This window comes from Mustela lutreola, chromosome 10, assembly GCF_030435805.1.
Source record: "Mustela lutreola isolate mMusLut2 chromosome 10, mMusLut2.pri, whole genome shotgun sequence".
NCBI classification, from domain to species: Eukaryota; Metazoa; Chordata; class Mammalia; order Carnivora; family Mustelidae; genus Mustela; species Mustela lutreola.
The window spans coordinates 108,959,222-108,980,831 of NC_081299.1; the positions used below are offsets into that span (position 1 = coordinate 108,959,222).

Below are 21,610 nucleotides of genomic sequence, written 5' to 3' on the forward strand. Positions count from 1 at the left end.
CTCTCCTCGCTTGTACGTTCCCCCTCTCTCTCTCTGTGAATTAAGTAAAATCTTTAAAAAAAAGTCTATGGAGATATTGTAAATAATACAAAATATAGTGACTGTAAAAAATTAGATGAGGGCACCTGGGTGGCTCAGTGGGTTAAGCCATGCCTTTGGCTCAGGTCATGATCTCAGGGTCCTGGGATGGAGCCCCGCGTCTGGCTTTCTGCTCAGCAGGAAGCCTGCTTCCCTCTCTCTCTCTCTGCCTGCCTCTCTACTTGTGATCTCTGTCAAATAAATAAAATCATTAAAAAAAAAGAGAGAGAGAGAGATAATGAGGGCACTGGATGGCTTGGCCAGTTAAGCATCCAACTTTTGGCTTTGGCTCAGGTCATGATCTCATAGATTGTGGGATTGAGCCTCATGACAGACTCTGCACTCAGCGGGGAGTCTGCTTGAAGATTCTCTTCTTCTGCCCCTCCTCCTACACTCTCTCCCTCTCAAATAAATCAATCTTTTAAAAAATTAGATAGGGGGCCTAAGTGGCTCAGTCATTAAGCGACTGCCTTTGGCTCAGGTCATGATCCCAGGGTCCTGGGATTGAGCCCTACCTCGGGCTCCTTGCCCGGTGGGAAGCCTGCTTCTCCCTCTCCCACTCCCCCTGCTTGTGATCCCTCTCAGTGTCTCTGTCAAATAAATAAGTAAAAGCTTTCAAAATATTTTAAAAATGAGATAATGAAAAATAGATGCTATAAGATTAATTTAATTCAACCTGGAGTATGGAGAACTCTTCTTTGGACAGAGATGTCCCCTTAGCACTATGTCAGAAGCTGTTCAGTTATGGGGCACCTTGATGGCTCAGTCGTTAAGTGTCTGCCTTCGGCTCATCCCGGGGTCCTGGGATGGAGTCCCTCATTGAGGTCCTTGCACAGCAGGGAGCCTGCTTTCTCCCTCTGCTTGCCGGTCCCCCTGCTTGTGCGCTGACAAATAAATAAAATCTTTAAAAAAAATACACACGCACACACACACACACACACACACACTCCCCCCCCCCCAATAATGGGTGATCACTTCAGAGAAAAATAGACTGGGTTGGATGTGGTTTGAATTTAATATAAATAGGATATTAGGGAATCCTTTCATTTGAACAGAGATCCAAAGAATACCTGGAGGAAGAGCAAGTGGAAATGTCCCGAGGCAAGAAGGTATTTAAGAACATGAAGTCCAGACACTTAACGACTGAGCCACCCAGGCACCCCAAGAATACAGTTTAATCTTGAATGTATTTTATTTAAGATTTTATCATTTATTTGACAGAGCGAACACAAGCAGGGGGTTAGGCCAGAGGCAGAGGAAGAAGCAGACTCTCTGAGTGGGGAGTCCCACACTGGGCTCAATCCCAAGATCCCTAGATGGTGACCTGAGCTGAAGTCAGATGCCTAAGGGTCACCCAGGTGACCCTCCAGCTTTATTATCCTATGGTCTCATTTGGTTTCCTCTTCCCCTAGCAGGCCTTCCCTGCATTGGGATTGCAGGGTTCCTCTCTAGAAGTAGCTAGCGATTGGGGCTCACCACTAGAGGGACCCTCTGACTGTAAGAGGGTATTTACTGCATGCACTCAGCAGTTGCATGGGTAAGTTGAAGAGCGAGTGACCAGGTAACAGTGTCAGAAAGACCACGTATGCCTAAAACATGTTTGGATCCAATTCCTGTTAGGGAAAGAGTTTTCTCCTTATCCAGTCTAAAGGAGTGGCTTAAACTCAAATTCAAAACTTTGACAATCCCCAGTTCCTCCTTCACTCCAATTACTTGTTCTATCATAGTTTCATCATCACCTCCAGCCTCCCACACCACTTCACACCTAAATTATGAGTCTAATCTGCTTGTTCAATCCATTTTTACAGAACTCTGTCAACAGATTAGTCTGAATTATTTTGTTCATGTTCTACTTAGAGGCAAAAAAACATTCTACAGTTCATTTCCTACAGTTTGAAATAAAAAAATTCCTGGGATACCTGGGTGGCTGTCATTAAGTGTCTGCCTTTGGTTCAGGTCATGATCCCAAGGGCCTGGGATCAAGCCCTCCATGGGGCTCCTTCTCTCCCACTAGCCCTGCTTGTATTCCTTCTCTCGCTCTCTCAATCTGTCAAATAAAATAAAATATTCCTCAGCCTAGGGGCCCCTGGGTGGTTCAGTCAGTTAAACGTCCTCCTTTGGCTCAGGTCATGATGCCAGGGTCCTGGGACCAAATCCGAGATCAGGCTCCCTACTCAGTGGGGAGTCTTCTCCCTCTCCTTCTGCATACTCCCATCCTGCTCAGGCTCAAATAAATAAAATCTTAAAAAACAAGGGCGCCTGGGTGGCTCAGTGGGTTAAGCCGCTGCCTTTGGCTCAGGTCATGATCTCAGCGTCCTGGGATCGAGTCCCGCATCGGGCTCTCTGCTCAGCAGGGAGCCTGCTTCCCTTCCTCTCTCTCTCTGCCTGCCTCTCTGCCTACTTGTGATCTCTCTCTCTCTGTGTCAAATAAATAAATAAATAAATCTTTAAAAAAAAAATCTTAAAAAACTATCCCTCAGGGGCGCCTGGTGGCTCAGTGGGTTAAGCCTCTGCCTTTGGCTCAGGTCATGATCCCAGAGTCCTAGGATCGAGCCCCACATCAGGCTCTCTGCTCAGCGGGAAGCCTGCTATCCCCGCCTCTCTGTCTCTCTGGCTACTTGTGAAAAAAAAAAAAAAAAAAAAAAAAAACAATTCCTCAGTCTAGCTATCAGTGAGGCTTCCACCTCCACCTCCGCCAAGATTCTTACTCAGATCTCCTCCACCATTGCTTCCAGTGTGGGTTCTCCCTTGTTCTAAAAATAGAACCCTTCTGGGCGCCTGGGTGGCTCAGTGGGTTGGGCCTCTGCCTTCGGCTCACATGATCTCGGGGTCCTGGGATAGAGTCCCGCATCGGGCTCGATGCTCGGCGGGGAGCCTGCTTCCTCCTCTCTCTCTCTCTGTCTGCCTCTCTGCCTACTTGTGATCTCTGTCTGTGAAATGAATAGATAAGATCTTTAAAATAAATAAATAAATAAGTAAAAATAGAACCCTTCTCATACGTTCATGTGCAACCTTCCCCAACACTTCTAGTCCACACTAACCTCTAATTTTCTTCCACCTAATATATTCTGTACCATTCTCTCAGAGAACTGAAATCCTAAACTGTAATCCATCTAAAACGTTTTTGTGTACACACAAATATGTGTGGTGCTCCTGTCAACTCTTGAAGGTCAAATACTTCTTTTGACCTCCAACTACCCAGTGAATTGCTCATTACCTGCTGCAGAAATATTCGCAGAATGATCTTAACAAAATAAGGGATAGTGCTGTGGAAAGAACACTCGTTAGTTAACTTGCTTCCCTCCAAACTTCCCCGTCCACATGCCTTAGAACAGGCACCCGCTCTTTGGTCTAGATTCCCATCCAAGTAAAAAAGCCTAACTAATAACGAAGTTCAACCTCACAGAAGAGGAAAACAACTGAAGGAAGCAGTTCCTGTGGTCTCCTAAGTGACACCTTAGCACCAGGTCAGGAGAGGAAAAGAGAGGGAATCCAAAGGCCAAATGATCTCAAGCTTTTGTGCCTCCTCCTTTCCTCCTCTGGATTCACAGATCCATCAGTTAAAGTAGGTTGCAACTCAGGCAACAGAGCAACAGTAATTCCCTTCATATTCACAGCTTTTCAAAGTGAAGTTGATCAAGTGGAGAGGTGGCTGGAAGGTAGGGAATGAAGCTAGCACAGGTCTGCACCAGACTGAAGGCAACTGGCGAGGAGGCTGCATTTGCTCAGGGAAAGAACACAAATAACACTGAGCCCGAGCTGGGACGTGAGGCTGGACCAGATGGTGTATGAAAAAGAAATCAGGAAGAAACAAGAGGTCTCTAAATAACTGATGAAAGTTTAATACATTAAAACCAGGTATTTATCACTTTTATATTGCATTTGCCGTATCTGAACAATACAAAGTGTAGGCAAATAGTGACACTTCATAAAAATGTTGATTCCCCATTCCCTTCCCTAAGACCCAGCCCCCTCAAATATTCCCTCCCACTCCCTACAGAACTCTGTCCTGAATAAAACACTTAAATACATCATAAATAGTAAATTATGAAAAAAAATAGCAAGAATTGTTTCTTTCCTTCTTGTAAAAAAGAACATGGCAGCAAAGACAGGCAGCCAGAAACTGGCTGGGAGTGTCTAATATAGACAGTTATTTGGGGGATGGGCTTACTATCGAGGTCGGGCAGGATGGAGATGGGACAGTATTCAACAATCTGCCTGAAATGCCAGACCCCCCTAGTCCCCAGCCATGAGGAGGAGGATCAGGTGGGGAATCACAACTATTGGAGAGGGGGGAACAGATTACACAGCTCTCATTTCCGAGTTCTCTGCACGAGAAGGGGCAGGGCATGTGGCACAGCTATGACCTCACCTAGGCAAGAATCTGCTGGCTCCCCATCAGTCTAAGTGAATATTCTCTAGCCTCACAGATACAGACTGCCTGTTAAAGGGACAGAGGTGTCTCCTCCCCACCTCAGCTCCTTGAAAAGCAGAACACTGTCGAAAAAGGTAGGAAGAGCAAGGAAGAAACCTCCTTTTGAGAAGGATCCAAATTCATTTAAGTCTTCATATTTAGAAAAACAAGCAGAATACATTTCAAATTGCAAAACACTAATAACTGTGATGGCCTGGCAGTGAGCAGGGTCCTGCCTAGCAAGGGCTCTGATCTTCTGGTCCCATGACTGCCCCGCTGTTTCAACAAAAGGGATAAAGATTACCCCATGTTCCCACTCTCTCCATTCCTTCAGCCTTAAGAAATTCATCAAGAGAGGAGTTAAAGAGGAGCTGCTCCTGGCAAAGCAGTTCCATACTTCCATTTCTCAAACATCAGGGGGTTCTGAGGGAGCCCCCAAAATAGGCATCTCTCCTGACACTTCTGCAGTTTTGATCTGAAACTAACTGGCTTCAAATTGTGTGCTGTGTGCTAGTTTTTCTTTTCCTTTTTTTAAGGGAAAAAAAAAAAAAAAAAAAAAAAATTAAAAAAAAAAAAAAAATTAAGGTGGGATTTGGCTTAACACCCTTATCCCCAAAACCTTAACAGAGATTACAAGGATCTTCTTCCAGAGAAAGCGAGAAGGTGGAGATAATGTGCCAGCCAGTCTGCCTGAGGAAATTTAAGAGTCCAGCTCCTGGTGAACGGTAGATGAAGAGGAAGAAAACCACCAAATCCAGCAACCCCACTTCCAGCAGGAAGAATGGGGGTTTGAAAACAATGCAGTTGTGGAAGCCAAGGCTGGCCCCTTGAAAACTTGTGCCATCTAATTCAGAAGTGGAGAAGATGTTGCTGTCCTCAACTGTCCGAGGCACTGGTGCCCATTCATAAGGAAGGGGAAGGAGAAGAGGTTCTTCTTCAGGAAGGAGGCAGAGAGCTCCCCCAGCCTCCATTATATTCCTTTTGTGATGACCACGAAGAAGAAAATTCAGCATTGCTGGGGCAAGGGCTGGCTTCTTGGGATCACCAAGCTGGCAGAATCTTGTTCCAGGTCTTCTGAATTTTTCTGCTCACTGGAAAGGGTAAGGGTATAAGGTTAAGGATATGGAGTATGAAATGCGGAGGCAGGAAGGGAATTCAAGTTCATTCCAGCTTGACTGGCAAAATTAAGTTTTCTATTTCATCCTTTGCTTCCAAGTACAAGGTCCCTACAAATTTTAAAAAGGCAAAATTGAAGGGGCACCTTGCAAATTAACTCCCTGTTCCACTTCATCAGTAATCCTCTTTATACCCTTCAAAGCAAGCATTCACCTCCCCCACATCCCAGACACTCACATGGGTGAACTCTGACTCTGCAACTTCAGGCTTTTCCAAGAGGGCTGAACTAGCAGAAGAAAAAAAAAATGGAGGCAGAGAGGAGAAGAATTAGAAGATAAGAAAGAGAAAGGACAGGGAAGGGGTGGGGTGGATGGGGCAGCTGGTGATGGACAATGGGGAGGGTATGTGCTCTGATGAGTGCTATGAATTGTGAAAGACTGATGAATCACAGACTTGTACCCCTGAAACAAATAATACATTCTATGTTATTAATAATTTTTTTTTTTTTAAAAAGAGAGAGAAAGGGCGCCTGGGTGGCTCAGTGGGTTAAAGCCTCTGCCTTCAGCTCGGGTCATGATCCCAGGGTCCTGGGATCAAGCCCCACATTGGGCTCTCTGCTCCATGGGGAGCCTGCTTCCTCCTTTCTCTCTGCCCACTTGCGATCTCTATCTGTCAAATAAATAAATAAATGAAATATTAAAAAAAGAGAGAGAGAGAGAGAGAAAGGACAATCCTCTCAAGTCAAATCTTATAATGCTTCTCCATATTTCACTTCAGGATCAACTCAGGATTCAGAAAGAGGCTAAGAAACTACCAGACTTAGAAGCATGTTGTTTTAATTAACTATTTAGCTTCCTGAGTACTACAAAAATATTTCCTAATACTCTCCCCTTCTTTCTTCAATTCCTAGATGTAGTAGGCACTCAGTGATTACTGCTGCCTGATATTTGTGCCATTGTGTAATTCTCTCCTCTTGAATGGGGACTAGATTTAGTGACTCTCTTCCAGAGGACAAAATGTAGGCCAGGTGATGGAACATCAATTCTGAGATTAGGTTACAAAAAGACCCTACCTAGCTTCCTCTTGGGCTCGAGTTCTCTTACTAACTGTTCGCTTTGAGGGAAGCTAGCTGCCACATGAAGAGAACATGTGACAAGGAACTGAGGGAGGACCACAGGCCAACAGCCTACAAGGAACTGAATCTTGCTAACAACCACGTAAATGAGCTTAGAAGTTGATCTTCCCCTAAGGCAAGCCTCCAGATGAGACTACTGCCCTGACTCACAGCTTCACTGTAACCTCCTGAGAGAGCCTGAACCAGTCAAGCCACATAAAATCTGAAATAATATATGTTGTAGTTTTTAGCTGCCAAATTGAGAGTAATTTGTTACACAGTAATAAATAATATACATTTTTGAACGTGGAAGTAAAGTGCTACTGAACTAAAAAGTGGAAGAGGCTTTGGAAGAGGGAAATGGGCTTTAAGGAAAGTTTTAGTGGAAGTCTAGAAGTACCATGAACATACTGCAGAATCTTAGGCTTGATGAGTGAGTTGCCAGTGTGGGCTCAACAGAAAGTGAGAAAAATCTTATGGGATACTGAAGGAAAGGGCATCCCTGTAATGCAGTGGAACAAAGTTTTGTAACAATGTCATATGCAGTTATGTGAAAAGCAGAATATGTGTCTAACGGATTGGGTGATCTACCTAAGGAGAATCCTAAACAAAGTACTAAAGTTGTCACCTGGCTCTTTCTCCCCCGCCACCACCCGCCCCACCTGGTTCCCTCTTAATGCTTACAGTGAAACGAGAAGAAAAAAATTAAGGGAAGGACTATTAAATAAAAGGACTTTCAGGACCTGATGGTTTTGAAAATTCTGAGCCCCTCCAGATAGCAAACAATGCTAAAATTAAGAAATAGCTTGCAAGGAAGCACAAAACCTGGGCACTACCAGGAAAATGGGGTCTAGAGACAAAGCCAAGGGTATGACTGTAAAACATTTTCTAAGACTTCAGAAAAATCAAAGTTGGTTCCTTAGAGTACTACTCAATCATACATAAGGCCATTCAAAAAGATTAAAGTCTCCCAGATCCTCTCAACTTAACAGGATCTCTAAGCAGCACCTCTCAACTTAACAGGATCTCTAAGCAGCACGGGGCTTATGAAGAGGGTATCTGTGGGTGTGGCTTTTGTCTAGGGGACTGAATCTTATTGAGACTCACAGAAGGACCACAAAATCTTTGAGGGCATTATAACAGCAGAAACATTCACAGCTTGGACTGAAAGGGGCATACACAGTATAAAATTAAGAACTGCTGGACGCCAAAATAGGAAGCAGGCTGAGAAAACTACTAGCTGCAAACAACATTCTGGCTTTCATGAAAAAGGAAGACCCAGAAAGCAAAACCAAGAGGTCAAAGAGTGGAGTAAAGAGTAATGGGAGAATTACTCCCAAGCCTTTTCCCTGTATTTCGCCTGATCAAAGAAACTCAACAATTGCTGGATTTTGGACTAGCTATGCACCAGTGACTCCTCTGTGCCTCCTTCACTCTTCTCTTTGTACAGGAATGTGTTCAGTGTTATCTACTTACTGCCTCACCACTGTCTGCTGGGTGTATAGGGAGAAAACAGCTGTCTCTAGTTTCACAGGTCCAAAGACTGAGAGCAACTATACTCAAGGAACAGTACCTGGGGAGCTCCTCCAAACCTAGACCTAATTCAGATGACAAAATTCTGGAATTTGAGCTGCTGCTGTAATGGGATCAGACTTCTGAAGACCACTGGAGCAAATGAATGCATTTCGCACAGGAAGGACAGGAAGCATTGGGGGCCAGAAGATGGACTGCGAAAGGTCGCTTTTCTATGAGTTCTGCTTCCTGGTATTCACAGCTTTGTATAATCCCTTCCTTGTGAGTGTGGGCTAGAATTAGTGACTAGAATGCAGTGCAGGTGATAGGTGGTCAATTTTGAGATTAGGTCACAAAAAGATTATGGCTTCTGGATAGGTGCATGCACTTTTACTTGCTCGCTCTGAGGGAGGCCAGTTGCAATGTTCTGAGTTGTCCTAAGGAGAGGCTCATGTTGCAAAAAACCATGGGAGGCCCCCAGCCAACTGCCAGCAAGGAACTAAGGCCCTCTGTCCAGCAACCCACAAGGAACTGAACCCTGCCAACAAGCATATAAAGGAGCTTAGAAGTGAAGCCTCTCAGTTGAGCCTTCAGACGAGATGGGAGCCCCTGGCCAACACCTCATGGAAGACCTTGAGCCAGAGGACCCAGCTAAGCTGTATCCACATTCTCAACCCACAGAAGCTATGATATGTGTTTGTTATTTTAATCCACTAAGTTTTGGGTTAATTTATTATGATGCACTAGATAATCAACACACCACCTAACAAAATTAAACCACAACCTTTAGGATGCATCCTTTTACAAGACTCACTGTTCATTTTCTTCCCTGCCCAGGAATCTTTTTCCAGGCTTACAAAGTAAGCTGAGAATTCTCACCTAACTCACCAGGAGATAAAGGGTTAGTTGGGGCACATTCTATCAGAATAGTTTGCATACCCCTTAAAGATGCAGAGATGTTGACACACTCCTTGAAGTCAGTAAAGATTGGTTGGAACTTTGGAACTAAAGGAAAGTAAACCCAGAAAAATCTAGTAAAGAGCAAAAGATAATGATCTCTCGAAAAAACAAAAATTATGGAGGTTCCCAAAGACCTGAAGAGAGAGGATGAAAGGAGAACATGAAGAAAGGGGTCAAGGAACCAACCTTGTAGTTTGCATTTGCAAAGTCTCTCCAACTACAGGTGAGAAATAGGGGTCAGGAAGAGTCGAGACCTCACTGATTTTCTCCAAAGGTGGAGTCTGAGGTAAAACATCAGGACGACCGAAGTGGACGCCTGGAAAAAAGAAAAGGGAAGAAAATCAATAAATAAAAAAGAAAACAAAACGGGGTGGGGGAAAACAGAGGGAAAAAAGTGTAACTTGGCTTTTCCTGGATATGAATGGGGAGGAGAGGTTCTAGGCAGATAATCTAGGGCTCAGAGGGAGGGAGGGAGTCCCCAATCACATGGGAACCCCAGCCCTGGCGCTGACCTGGCTCCACTTCCGCCTTGGTTGTCACTTGTGCCTTGTGCTCCCCAGAGACCGATGTCTGGTAAGTAATGCAGGAGTTGCCGCTGGGGCCTGCTCGCCGAGAGAAAGATGAGCCAGACCGAAACTTTTTGGAAGGAGAGGGTTTCACTTCAAAAGGCAAAGAGAAAGCCTACTTAGCACCCACCCGAGAAACCATCACTGAGACACATACAAATTGCCAGCATCCCCAACACAGACCCAAAGGTGCTCTGCAAAGCGGGAAGAAGGACTAATGTCAACAAAGACAGGCTCTATGAACTAGAAAGGGTGTGCATCTCAGTTCACCTCACTCTGGAAAGCAGAGAACCTAGAGGAAAGCAGACACATACATATCTTGCCCCCACTACACACAACCTCCATGGCTTGCTTCCACCCGATGAGGTGTCTTCCATTCTGTCACTCCCTTGTTCTTTAACAATATCCTCCAGCTCAAGCTGATGAAGATGACCCTTTCACTCTGCGTGCTTGTAGCATTCACGCACACAGCACCATGGTACTTTACACTTGCTTATATGCCACTTTGAAAAGACTTTGAAGGAATTTTCCCATGTTTTTTAATACTGTCTGGCATGCCTAAGTCCTCTCTGCCACACTGAGGAACAACTGAGGCCTATAATGAGGAGACAGGAAGAAGGAGTTGGAAATCTGCCAATGGCAGCAGCACTGGAAGGCTGGAAAAGAAGAATACTGGCACTTTCCAACCAAGAAAGTTGAGGGAAGAGAGTAAGAATGACTGCTAAGTACAATCAGTAAATGCTTCTCCAACCCTTTGATCCTAGTCTGAGAATTCCTTGGCCCTGGGGATATGAAGAGAAAACAGAAGACTGGTAATATGCTTGCCTATCTCTGTCTAGAAGTCTGGCTTTATCTCAGCCTATGGCATGGATCCTGCTCCCACAATGCCACTCCCTACCCCCCACCCCGCCCCAATCCCACCAATTTTCCCAGAAATGCCCCTCACCTCAATGACACACGAAGGGAGAGCCAGGGGAAAAGCAGCAACTCGGAAACCACTGGGACAGACAGAGTGACTGACATAAAGACGGGCAGCAGCTCTCATGGGATGTGGGTGGAGCAGAAGAGGCTTTGGCAGTTCCCTGACAGAGGTGTCTTGCCCACCCATCTCCTGGAGTAAGGGAGTCATTGGGGGGTCATCTGGTAGAAGCCACTTACGGGGTATCTTCTTGAACACTGTGTTGCACATGAAGCGCTGGAACCGTTCAGCATAGAAGCCTGGGCGATGCACTGATACGGTGTCCTACAGAGCAGAAGAGATGGCTGCAGAGTTAAAGAGGGGGAAGGCCCGGCAAGAGGATCGCTATTTAGTCCAAGGGCTATTTTCCTCTAGGCTGAAACCCTAACAGAAGGGCAGAACCCACAAATGAAGTAAGAAAGAAGAAATCAAGGGCGTCAATCACAACTGAAGGAGCCAGGAGGAGAGCCACTAGCAAACTGTTACTCACCCCATCGTGTACCAGGGCTTTCCAAGAGTGCTCCAACTTCTTAACAAACCTGCCAAGAAAAATGTGTATCGCACAGTCACCAAGTTTTTAAATGAATGACAGTTTTCTCTTTTATGAAGTTAAAAGAAGCTGAGAAAGCACTCCCTCTATTACACATGCTTTCCAAAGAACAGACACAGTAGTACTTGTTCAGGACAGCGATCAAAGCTGTTTCTAGGGAAGTTCATTACCTCCCCTATTGAAAAAGGGAACTTAGTATGTCCCTGGCAAGTCAGGGATAAGAACATTTGTCACAAAAGGAACAGTGAAGGGACAGATGAGCATGCCTGGAATACATGAGTTAAAACCGGATGATAATACTGTGAAATAGTAAACCAAGGTCTGTCCAGTCTTCACTAGTAGTTGAAACCTGTTTAAAGGGACGCCTGGGTGGCTCAGTGGGTTAAAGCCTCTGCCTTCGGCTCAGGTCATGATCCCAGGGTCCTGGGATCGAGCCCCGCATCGGGCTCTCTGCTCAGCGGGGAGCCTGCTCCCTCCTCTCTCTCTCTGCCTGCCTCTCTGCTTACTTGTGATCTGTCTGTCAAATAAATAAATTAAAAAAATAATAATAAATAAAAACCTGTTTAAAGGGATAACACTGGGACCTAGCATTTCCAAATTCTCCTTGTCACTTCACTGCCTCAGTTCCATAGGTTAATAGCACAAGACACAGTGATCCTCTGGTTTTTCCTCCAAGGAAAAGAGGAACATGTTTCCAGCAGTACCCCAATGTGGAGTATGATTCATCTCACAAGTTTTTCACAAAGAGCCAGACAGATGGTGTGTTCTACCCCGGTGCTTCTGAGGACTGACTCAGTTCTCCACAGAGGTATATGTTATGTTTTGGATGGTGGCAGGGTAACGAAGCCAGGGAGACAGGCAAAATCAAGGAAATAAACTACCATCTGAAACCCAAGGAGGTAAGCCACTAGAATCCAACCCGCTGTGTTCCTGTTTCAGGAAGAATTTAGTGACAAACCCAGCTAAAGGAGAAATGTGAATGGTTATCTGCAAACACTCTGTCCCCTCATTTGGGATCCATATGCTCCTCACCTGTAAGACTGGAGAATGTCAATGATCCCAATATAAAGCAGCAGCCTTTCCCCTTTACTGTTGCGGGCAGGGATGCCACCCATACTGTTCCAGAAGACAAGAAGAAAACAGTAAGAAAACCCCTGGCCTGGCACATGATGGCTTCTCCTCACCTCGAGTCAGATCAGGATAGGGAACTGAGACCTAAACATAACTGCCCCATCTTTCATAAGCTGGGGAAGAGTGAAAACCTTCCTCCAACCCCAAGAGCCACTCTGGAGTATGAATTATAACCTCTTTCTCTCTAAGTCTCACTCGTCTGCTCTCCGACCCCAATTCTACCAAAGAGAATCTAAAGTCACCCCTACTCAGCAACACTGAAAACGCTCAGGTAACTCTGCACTTCCTCAGTACTTTGATATTTTAACTCACACCACTAGGACACTCTTCTTGAGGTTCAGTAAAGGATACATTAAAAATAAAACCACTGGGATGCCTGGGTGGCTCAGTGGGTTAAGTCACTGCCTTCCATTCAGGTCATGATCCCAGAGTCCTGGGATAGAGCTCCTTGCTCGGCAGGGAGCCTGCTTCTCTCTCTGCCTCTCTCTGCCTCTGCCAGCCTCTCTTCTCTGCCTGCTTGTGTGCTCTCTCTCTCTCTCTTCCTGACAAATAAATAAATGAAATATTAAAACAAAACAAAACAAAATAAAACCACTTACAAGACATTTCTGATGCTTCAGTAAATATACTTCCTTGATAGATAGATCCATCATGGTGAGAAAGGCGCCTTCCATAAAGCGGCCTATAGTAAATTACTTCTGGTGAAGTTCTAATAGAATAGGCTGACGTGTGTCTAAGGCTCTGAGTATATTCTTCTTGAAAGGTGTTTTAACTTTAAATAGCTCTCCTTCCCAGATGTACTACAGATCCCCAACTTAAGACCTCTTCTTTTCCTTTTACATTCTTAAGTTCTACAGTTTTGTAAGTGTTAATGCTATCAGCTTAAATGCTGAGTCGGGGTTATTCTTATTCCAGGAGCTGCATCCTTTCTTCAAGAAAAAAATACCATGACTCTATGTTCTCCACCCTGTTGCCCCTGAGCCCACTCACTGGTCATCAGTCTCCATGGTGCCACCTCGCCGAGCCTCGCCCTGGATAGATTCCATAGCCGTGGAATAGAGAGCCTTTTGGGGGGCTGGTCTGCGAGTGTCAGCTGAGGATTGCACTTCACTGCCTAAGGGCTCTCTCTGTGCATGATCTATGTTATGGATTGACATCAAGAGGCTATAGTCCATTATCTTAAAGCTCTGCAGCACCTAAAGGAAGGGGAAAAAAAACACATTCTGAGCCTTGAGAAGTATGAAGATTTTTTTTAGGATCTCACAGCTTTCCTGATTCAATTATTCTTTTATTTTTTTTTAATCTTTTTTTCCCCCCAAATACTTTATTTATTTATTTGACAGAGATCACAGTAGACAGAGAGGCAGGCAGAGAAAGAGGAGGAAGCAGGTCCCCCCTGAGCAGAGAGCCCGATGTGGGGCTCGATCCCAGAACCCTGGTATCATGACCCGAGCCGAAGGCAGAGGCTTTAACCCACTGAGCCACCCAGGCGCCCCATCTTTTTTTTTTTTTTTTTTTTTTTTAAACTTTTTAGAAAGATTTTATTTATTTGAGAAAGAGAGGGAGAGGAAGAGAGAGCATGAGACAGGGAGGGGTCAGAGGGAGGAGCAGACTCCCCACTGAGCAAGGAGTGAGATGTGGGACTAGATCTTGGGACTCCGGGTTCATGGCCTGAACCACCTTTGGTTCAGTCGCTTAACCAACTGAGCCACCCAGGTGCCCTCATTTTTTTTCTTTTTAAGATATTATTTTTTTTCAAGATTTCAGATACAGAGAGACAGAGTGAGAGAGAGGCACACAGGGAGGGGGAGGGAGAGGGGCAGAGCCAAAACCAAGAGCTGGATGCTCAACTGACTGTGCCACCCAAGGGCCCCTAAAGATTTTATTTTCAAGTAATTTCAACACCCAACATGGGGCTCAAACTCAAAACCACAAGATCAAGAGGTGCGCGTTCCCCCAACTGAGCCAGCCAGGTGCCCCAAGATTCAATTATTCTTGAATTTCAGGGTTAACTATAGGCTTATCCTTTGCTCCTCCTACTCCCTGGGGAAGAACAGATTAACCTCCTCTAGTCACTCATTATTTCTATCCCCTCAGCTTTCTTCTATTTGAGTAAATATATATTAGGCCACTGCCTAGCCCACAACACCCTCTTTGCTTGTTCCTTCCTTGTATCTCTTTGTGAAAAGAGCCCTGTATTCAAGAGAATGTGGAATACATATTTGTGCTGTTAAGAATCCACAAGTAGGGACGCCTGGGTAGCTCAGTGGGTTAGAAGCCTCTACCTTCGGCTCAGGTCATGATCCCAGGGTCCTGGGATCGAGCCCCGCATCGGGCTCTCTGCTCAGCGGGGAGCCTGCTTCCCCTTCTCTGCCTGCCTTTCTGCCTACTTGTGATCTCTGTCAAATAAATAAATAAAATCTTTAAAAAAAAAAAAATCCACAAGGACAGTCTGGTCAAAGTACATTTCATGATGGAGTGAATCTGTTGCAGGACTTTATATGACCAGCTTTGATTCAGGTCAGTAGATGGAGTGAATCTGTTGCAGGACTTTATATGACCAGCTTTGATTCAGGTCAGTATTTCCTGAAGCCCTACCACATGCAGGCATTGTGCCTGTTCACAGGGATACAAAGATACTCAAGAGTTTCTGTTCTCAGGGCACCTGGTGGCTCAGTGGGTTAAGCCTCTGCATTCAGCTCAGGTCATGATCCTGGGATTGAGCCCCACATCAGGCTCTCTGCTCAGCAGGGAACCTGCTTCCCCCCTCCACCTGCCTCTCTGCCTACTTGTGATCTCTCTGACAAATAAATAAAAATCTTAAAAAAAAAAAAAAAGTAGTAGAAGAAAGAAAAAAATCCTCCTAACCTTAAGATGGAAGAGATAAAAGTTGGCTTACATCCAGAAAGAAAACAGCTGATAGAGGCTGAAGCCAGGGAAGGGAAAGGAAGCAAGATGTGAAACAGAACCCTAAAGAAACAGTTCTGAAAAAGTGACCTGTAAGAAGCCATCACATTGGGCAGAAAGGAGATTAAAGATGGGTAAGCGTAGACATGTTTATAAACTGGAGATGGGGGCAGGACAAATGGATAGTATGTAATACAATAGAGGGGTAGTCTGCTTAGAAACAAGGCTGGGGGATAGCAGTCAGAAAATGGTTTGTAGGCTGCAATCATGTGACATCTGTGCTGAGAGGAACAGGAGGTGGAGTGGTGAACAATAGGCCAGATAGCATCAACCTGTAGAGATGCTGGTGGAATAGACACAGGTGTGTGATTTCCTTCAGCAGCACTCAGGTTCCAAGACATAAATCTGAATCTGGCAGGCAGGACCAAGATCTGAGGAATGATGGTACTGGTATGAAAATAAGGAGACTGTAGGATTATGAGGCCTAGGAGAGGTAAAGAAAATGAAGCCAGGTCGGGGAGGATAACAGAACACAAAAATGTAAAGGCTCAGCAATAACTTAATGCAAAAGTTATTTTAAATGAAGTCTGGGACATATGGAGCTAAGGAACTGAGTCCCATCTTGCACTGATTTGAACCTTAAGAACAATAAGCTGTTTTAGTGGCTGAGATTTCTGGTATTTGACAGGGAAGGAAATATAATAAACTCACCAAACAGTCACGCTGTAGGGTCTTACACAGAGCACTGTACATGTCAGCATCCAAAAAAAGACCATCTGGAATATCTTGTAAGAAGTCCAGGTCTTTAAAGGTGGGGAGAGGCTTCTCTCGCTCTTTTTGGGAAGCCCGCCGTTTGTAGGTTGAGCCCTTGAGGTCATATTTCATGTGCATCTTGACCGACCGTGGTAAGAGATTGTTCATCACCACAATTCGAATGTTCTTACCACCTGCCTGCACACAGTACAGTCCATAGAATTTAGGCAGCAAAGTGCGAGGATTCTGGTTGAGGTTCTGAGAGCACAAAAGTAAAAAGAAGCAGGAGAACAAGTCAGACGATTTTCAGTGAAACTCAAGGGTAAAAGTTGCCACTCTCTTTCCTTTGTCTGCTATATGGGATTCAGGTACAATCTATCTGTCCATAAGCCCACATCAAATTTGTTTACAATTTCCCAATTCATCTACCTCAGTGATTGGATCGCCACCAAGGATGAAAAGATTATGACTTAAGTCGAAGGCAGATGCTTAACTAATGGAGCCACAGACTGTCCAATACAGTAATCAGTCAGGATACTTAATATATGATGGGTATTCTTTTAGAGAGGCTTAAGAAAAGATCATGTTGAAAAAGTCTTAACTCTAAGCCCTTGGTATAGTATATTCTTGTGGCTGTGATGCAAAGCAAAACTAACTTCTCCAGAAGCTCTGAGAGCAGTCACTCAGAGTTCAGATGGAGTAGAAGTAACTTTATTCCCTAGTGTAGCAGGTGGATTAAGAACAGAAAACAAAATTATCACTGAATTTCAACTCTGGGTAGGATGGTCTAAGTCAAATAACACTTAAAATAAGACAGATGGGGTCCCCGAGTGGCTCAGTCATTTAAGTGCCTGCCTTCAGCTCAGGTCATGATCCCAGGGTCCTAGGATGGAGCCCTACGTGGGGCTCTTCAGGGAGTGTGCTTCTCCCTCTCCTTCTGCCACTGCTCCTACTTGTGTGCTCTTTCTCTCTCGTTATCTCCCTCAAATAAATAAAATCTTTTAAAAATAAATAAATAAATAAATAAATAAATAAAATCTTAAAAAAAAAAAAAAAAAAAAAAAGACATAAAAAACCCTTTAGCCCCAGAGAGGCAAAAGAGATGGGGCAAAAAGCCCCAAAACAAACTACATCTTTTAAGACAGAAATGCTGACTTTGTGTTGCCCTTATTAAGAGAGTCTCCAAGCCTTTTTTAAAGATTTTATTTACTTATTTTAGAGAGAGCACAAGCAGGGGGCAGGGAGAGGGAGAAGCAGGCTCCTCGCTGAGCAGAAAACCTTACACAGGGCTTGATCCCAGGACCTTTGGACCATGACCCGAGCATAAGGCAGATGCTTAACTGACTGAGCCACGCAGGTGTCCCAAGAGAGCCCCCCAGCCTTGTCTAGGAGTGGAATGGGCAGCAGAGGTGGCCAGTGCTCCTCTTCCCTCACCATGTAGTATCCTGGAAGCAGCTTCTGCAGAAACTCCGCTTCTTTATGCTGAACCGTTTTAATAATGAATTCATCATCGCTGGACACATAGAAGAGGGAACCACTAGCTCCAGAGTTGCAGAGTTCAATCAGCGGCTCACTGCAAAGAGAGTACTGGGGCCCAGGAAGAAGAAAGTAAGTTCAGAAATACCAGGGCCTGTCCGACCAGAAATTAAGTACAGATGCAATTCTGTTCTAAAGGTATATTAGAGCAAGACTGGAGAAAGGGTCTTCCTTTAGGAGGAGGCCTCTGATACTGGAGTCATAGAGTCCTGGGAACGAGGGCTTACCAAGTAATCATCAGGCCGGATACCAAATAACTCCCGAAAGTAACGGAAGGCAACAGGTGCATAGGTCTTGAACCGAAAGTCATTGTAGTGATGAGCAGGGGTCAAGTTGCTCCCTTCACTGTAGGGTTAAAAAAGAAAAAGCTGTAATTTACCAATCCCTGTCACCCGGGAAGTCCACCCTGGGCAGACACTCAAAGTAACCCAGAAGCAGGCCAATATACCCCTTTTGAGAGAAAGAGAGGGATTAGATGAGTCGTTACTTAGTGGGACAAAGCCACAACATGGGGATTAAGACATGGCACAGGGAGTCAGACTGCCCCTACCCAGTGCACTGAATTGCTTTTTAGGGCTCACTCCACAGGCCGGAGGCTTATGGAAGCATTCAAAGGACACCATCTGCTCTCTAAAATCTCTATTCCTATTCCTTTATCACCCCAAGATCAAGTTAAGGACTGGACATTGGGCACATGCCTAAATTAGACCTGAACCCCCAAAACTGGCCTGAGGTTGATATGAAAAAGCCACACTTCCCAGGACATTCCCCTGAACATTAAACTTTGTACCTGGGGAAGAAGATACTCTCCACAACATAGAAGTCTTGCATGAGGACATCACGCTCTGGTTTGGTACTCAGGCTTCCCACAGTGTGAGTAATGCCTAACTGGATGGCACCTTTCAAGGCAGATGAGGTTGTCTGAGAAACAGAAGAGAAAATAGGGAAGTTTCTAGTATTAAATCTGATCAGAACAATAAAAACTCAGGAGAGAAGAGCCAGAAGAAGCACTCAAAAGCAAATAGCACTTCTGGTACTTCAGACTAAGCGGTGGCAGTCCAATTCCTCCATCCTCTTGCTTTACATGGCAGTTAAGCCTGCTAAAGGTTGCAAGGATATGAAAATACACAGTAGCAAAGGCAGGACTGAGTCAGCCTGAGCTAGGCAAGGTGTTCCTACTTCTCCAAATTTATAGCTGGAAGCCACAAGCCACATCAACATTTGGAAGATATGTTGTACTGAGAGAAAAATTTTAAATCTCACTTCAAAGATTCCTGTGTGCAGAATGTCTGGGGCTCTCCAAACATTTTATTCATGAAATATTGACTGTAACTAAAATACGGACTGATATTCCGATGGACTACCTGGCTACAGAAGCTTCAGTCCTTTAAGGCAGAGCCTGACTCATGTCCCAAGGATGACAGGCTGGCAAAAAAAGTTCCTAATTGAAGAGAAAGCCTGAAAGACTCTAATTATTTCTGAAAGAAGTGTTTAGATTTAAAATGACCACACTATAGTCAAAAGCAATGAATTCAAGAACCTCACTCTTATAATCCCATGGGAAAATATCAAATCATCTAGATCCAAACACTTACCACTGGCCAGAGACAGCTACTTAAGTTCATTAAAATAAAAACTGAAAATCTGCCTTTTCAGTCTTACCAGCCACATTCAAGTATGACTAGTGGCTACTACTGGAGGACACAGATTATAGCACATTTCAATCACCGTAGAAAGTTCTACTGGACAGTTTTGTTCTAAATGATTTCCCTTATCCCCGACTCTTACCAAGTATTAAATTACTTGTATTTCTACTTAGTCTTCATTAGGCACTAAAATGTTAACTAGAGTGGTACCTGCCTGGCTCAGTCAGTAAAAAGCATGTGACTCTTGGATCTCAGGGTCATGAGTTTGAGCCCCATGTTAGGGTCAGAAATTAATTTACTTTAAGTAGGCTCCATGCCCAATGTGGGGCTCAAATTCATGACCTTGAGATCAAGAACTGCATGCTCTACTGACTAAGCCAGCCAGGTGTCCTGTTAGAGATTACCCTCTGCCCCCCAAATTTTATACATATACACACACACATACACATACATATATATATATAACTAGATTTTGAATTAGCCTAGAAACTCATCTTTTTGTCTCAATGTTCAGCACATAAGTAGAGCTCAATAAGTAACTGCTGGATTGACAAGGGCCTCAAGCCCATTCCCAGAGCTGGTCAGGTACCTGACAATGCAATAAAGACAGAGAACACCCACAAGAAAAATTTACATGGGCCAGAACTCCAGGAACTCCAAGATATCTACATACACTGTATCAAACAAGGTATAAACACTCAAGGGAAAGGTTGAACACTGTCCTTGGGAAGCCTGAGCACCTCCCAAAGTGGTCCAGAACTGAAAGCAAACTCTAAAGTCCAAGTTGTATGATAGCTCTTGTGCAAAGGCTTAGGATATCAAGAAATGAGACAAAATGTGGAGAATAAAACCAACGGGACAGAACTATCCCTTCCTGGACTAAAATGAGTGTTCCACCCAGACATACCTTTTTATACGTCGTCTCTCCTGAGGAATCAACACCTCGGTGGCCTATTTTCTTGATGGGCATGCCAGAGGCATAAGGAACCTGGAAAAAGAAGAATCAAAATTAGCATATGATCCCCATTTAATAACACCATATAGCTACTGTGATACATTAAAACAAACTGAACACTCAACCCACCCATTCTACGTTACAAATATTTTGTAAAATCTTCACAAGACCCACACAGTTTTAGTATTGTTTCCAAATGAATTAACTGGCTAAAAGGACACAGAAAATTCCAAGGGACACATATTTCACTTTTGATCCTAGAGAAAAAAAAAGGGGGGGGGGACATAAAAAAATGAGTGACATTAAGGAAAAGTAGAGACAAGAGAACTATGAAACAGCTGCTCCAGGAAAAAGAACAAACCTTAGTTCACAAAAGGCAGGTTAAACGTAGTTCCACAGACCTCCATCTTTTTTCACCAGCTTTCTTTCAGAAACCTCTACCCCTGTAACTTTCAACCTGACATGAAACTACCTGCTCAAAGTGCATTCACCAGTAAAAATGATCTAGCCACTCACAAATGCAAGTACTGCAAGCTTAGGAATTAAAAAGCTGAGGCAATAAGATAACTCCTCTGAGATAGGAGCCCTCAGTGCCTTGAAGAGACTCCTGGGAACATGATATGGCTTTGTTTTCCACCCACAGGATAGACCCTAAAATAAGGAAGGAGTAATACCAGTACAGCAGAATTTAGAAGGCTATTTCCCACATCAAGATGAAACACAAAAGACGCAAAGGTATTCTTCGTGATGTTAGTACTCATTAAGTTAATAAGCCAGAGGCAAAAAAGCCAGTGTAAATAGGGTGTCATGATCTTAGGGCCTGATATTCAAGTCTACTCTTCTTTCTAAGGCCCTTACTATCAGAAAACCCTCAGTATATCATTTCAAAGATCTTGGAAGAGATTCTAAGAGAAAAACCTAAAATCTCAGGCCAAAGGGGGTCTGCACTCTGAAATCCAGTCACAAAACCCAGGAGAGAGGGAAGAAATAAGAGGTTTGGGGAATACTGAATAGGAAGAAAGTTAAGTAAATGGAAGATATTCTGCACAGAAAAGAGAAACTCAGGAAATTAACAGCATCTGTATGGTTAAAAGAAGTTCTTCAAATTCACTGAAGCTATGCAACCAGGAAGCAGTAACAGCAAAACCAAAGAGTAGGCTTTAGTGACGAACTATGGGGGTTTTAATCCCAGACTTATTAATTGTGTGACCTTGGGCCAATTGTAGAACCTCTAATCCTCACTCTATTTATCTATAAAACATGGATAGCAACGGTACTTAGCTCACAGGAGTGTTTACCAGATTAAATAAGAATAAAGGATGCTTAGATAAATTATTTAACTCTTCGGTACACTACCTTTGATACATTAAAAAAAATGCTCAATCAATGCGAGCTATTATTACTATCTATAATA

General features: G+C 44.1%; 1 protein-coding gene across 5 annotated transcripts in view; it reads right to left on the reverse strand.

Moving 5' to 3' along the window:
* Positions 1-5,052: 5,052 nt before the first annotated feature.
* PIP5K1A (phosphatidylinositol-4-phosphate 5-kinase type 1 alpha) overlaps positions 5,053-21,610 on the reverse strand; it is a 37,562-nt gene continuing 21,004 nt past the window's right edge. The window contains exons 4-16 of one of the 5 annotated variants that reach the window (XM_059135049.1): positions 20,149-20,229; positions 18,386-18,516; positions 17,823-17,940; positions 17,494-17,646; positions 16,018-16,317; positions 13,390-13,595; positions 12,301-12,384; positions 11,209-11,257; positions 10,919-11,003; positions 9,707-9,853; positions 9,381-9,510; positions 5,846-5,894; positions 5,053-5,583 (exon numbers count right to left, since the gene is read on the reverse strand). In XM_059135049.1, coding sequence (XP_058991032.1) covers positions 5,581-5,583; positions 5,846-5,894; positions 9,381-9,510; positions 9,707-9,853; positions 10,919-11,003; positions 11,209-11,257; positions 12,301-12,384; positions 13,390-13,595; positions 16,018-16,317; positions 17,494-17,646; positions 17,823-17,940; positions 18,386-18,516; positions 20,149-20,229 — 1,536 coding nt within the window. In that variant the 3' untranslated portion in view covers positions 5,053-5,580. The remainder of the gene's footprint in view (positions 5,584-5,845; positions 5,895-9,380; positions 9,511-9,706; positions 9,854-10,918; positions 11,004-11,208; positions 11,258-12,300; positions 12,385-13,389; positions 13,596-16,017; positions 16,318-17,493; positions 17,647-17,822; positions 17,941-18,385; positions 18,517-20,148; positions 20,230-21,610) is intronic. The other 4 variants (XM_059135052.1, XM_059135048.1, XM_059135053.1 and 1 more) reach the window with 4 other exon arrangements.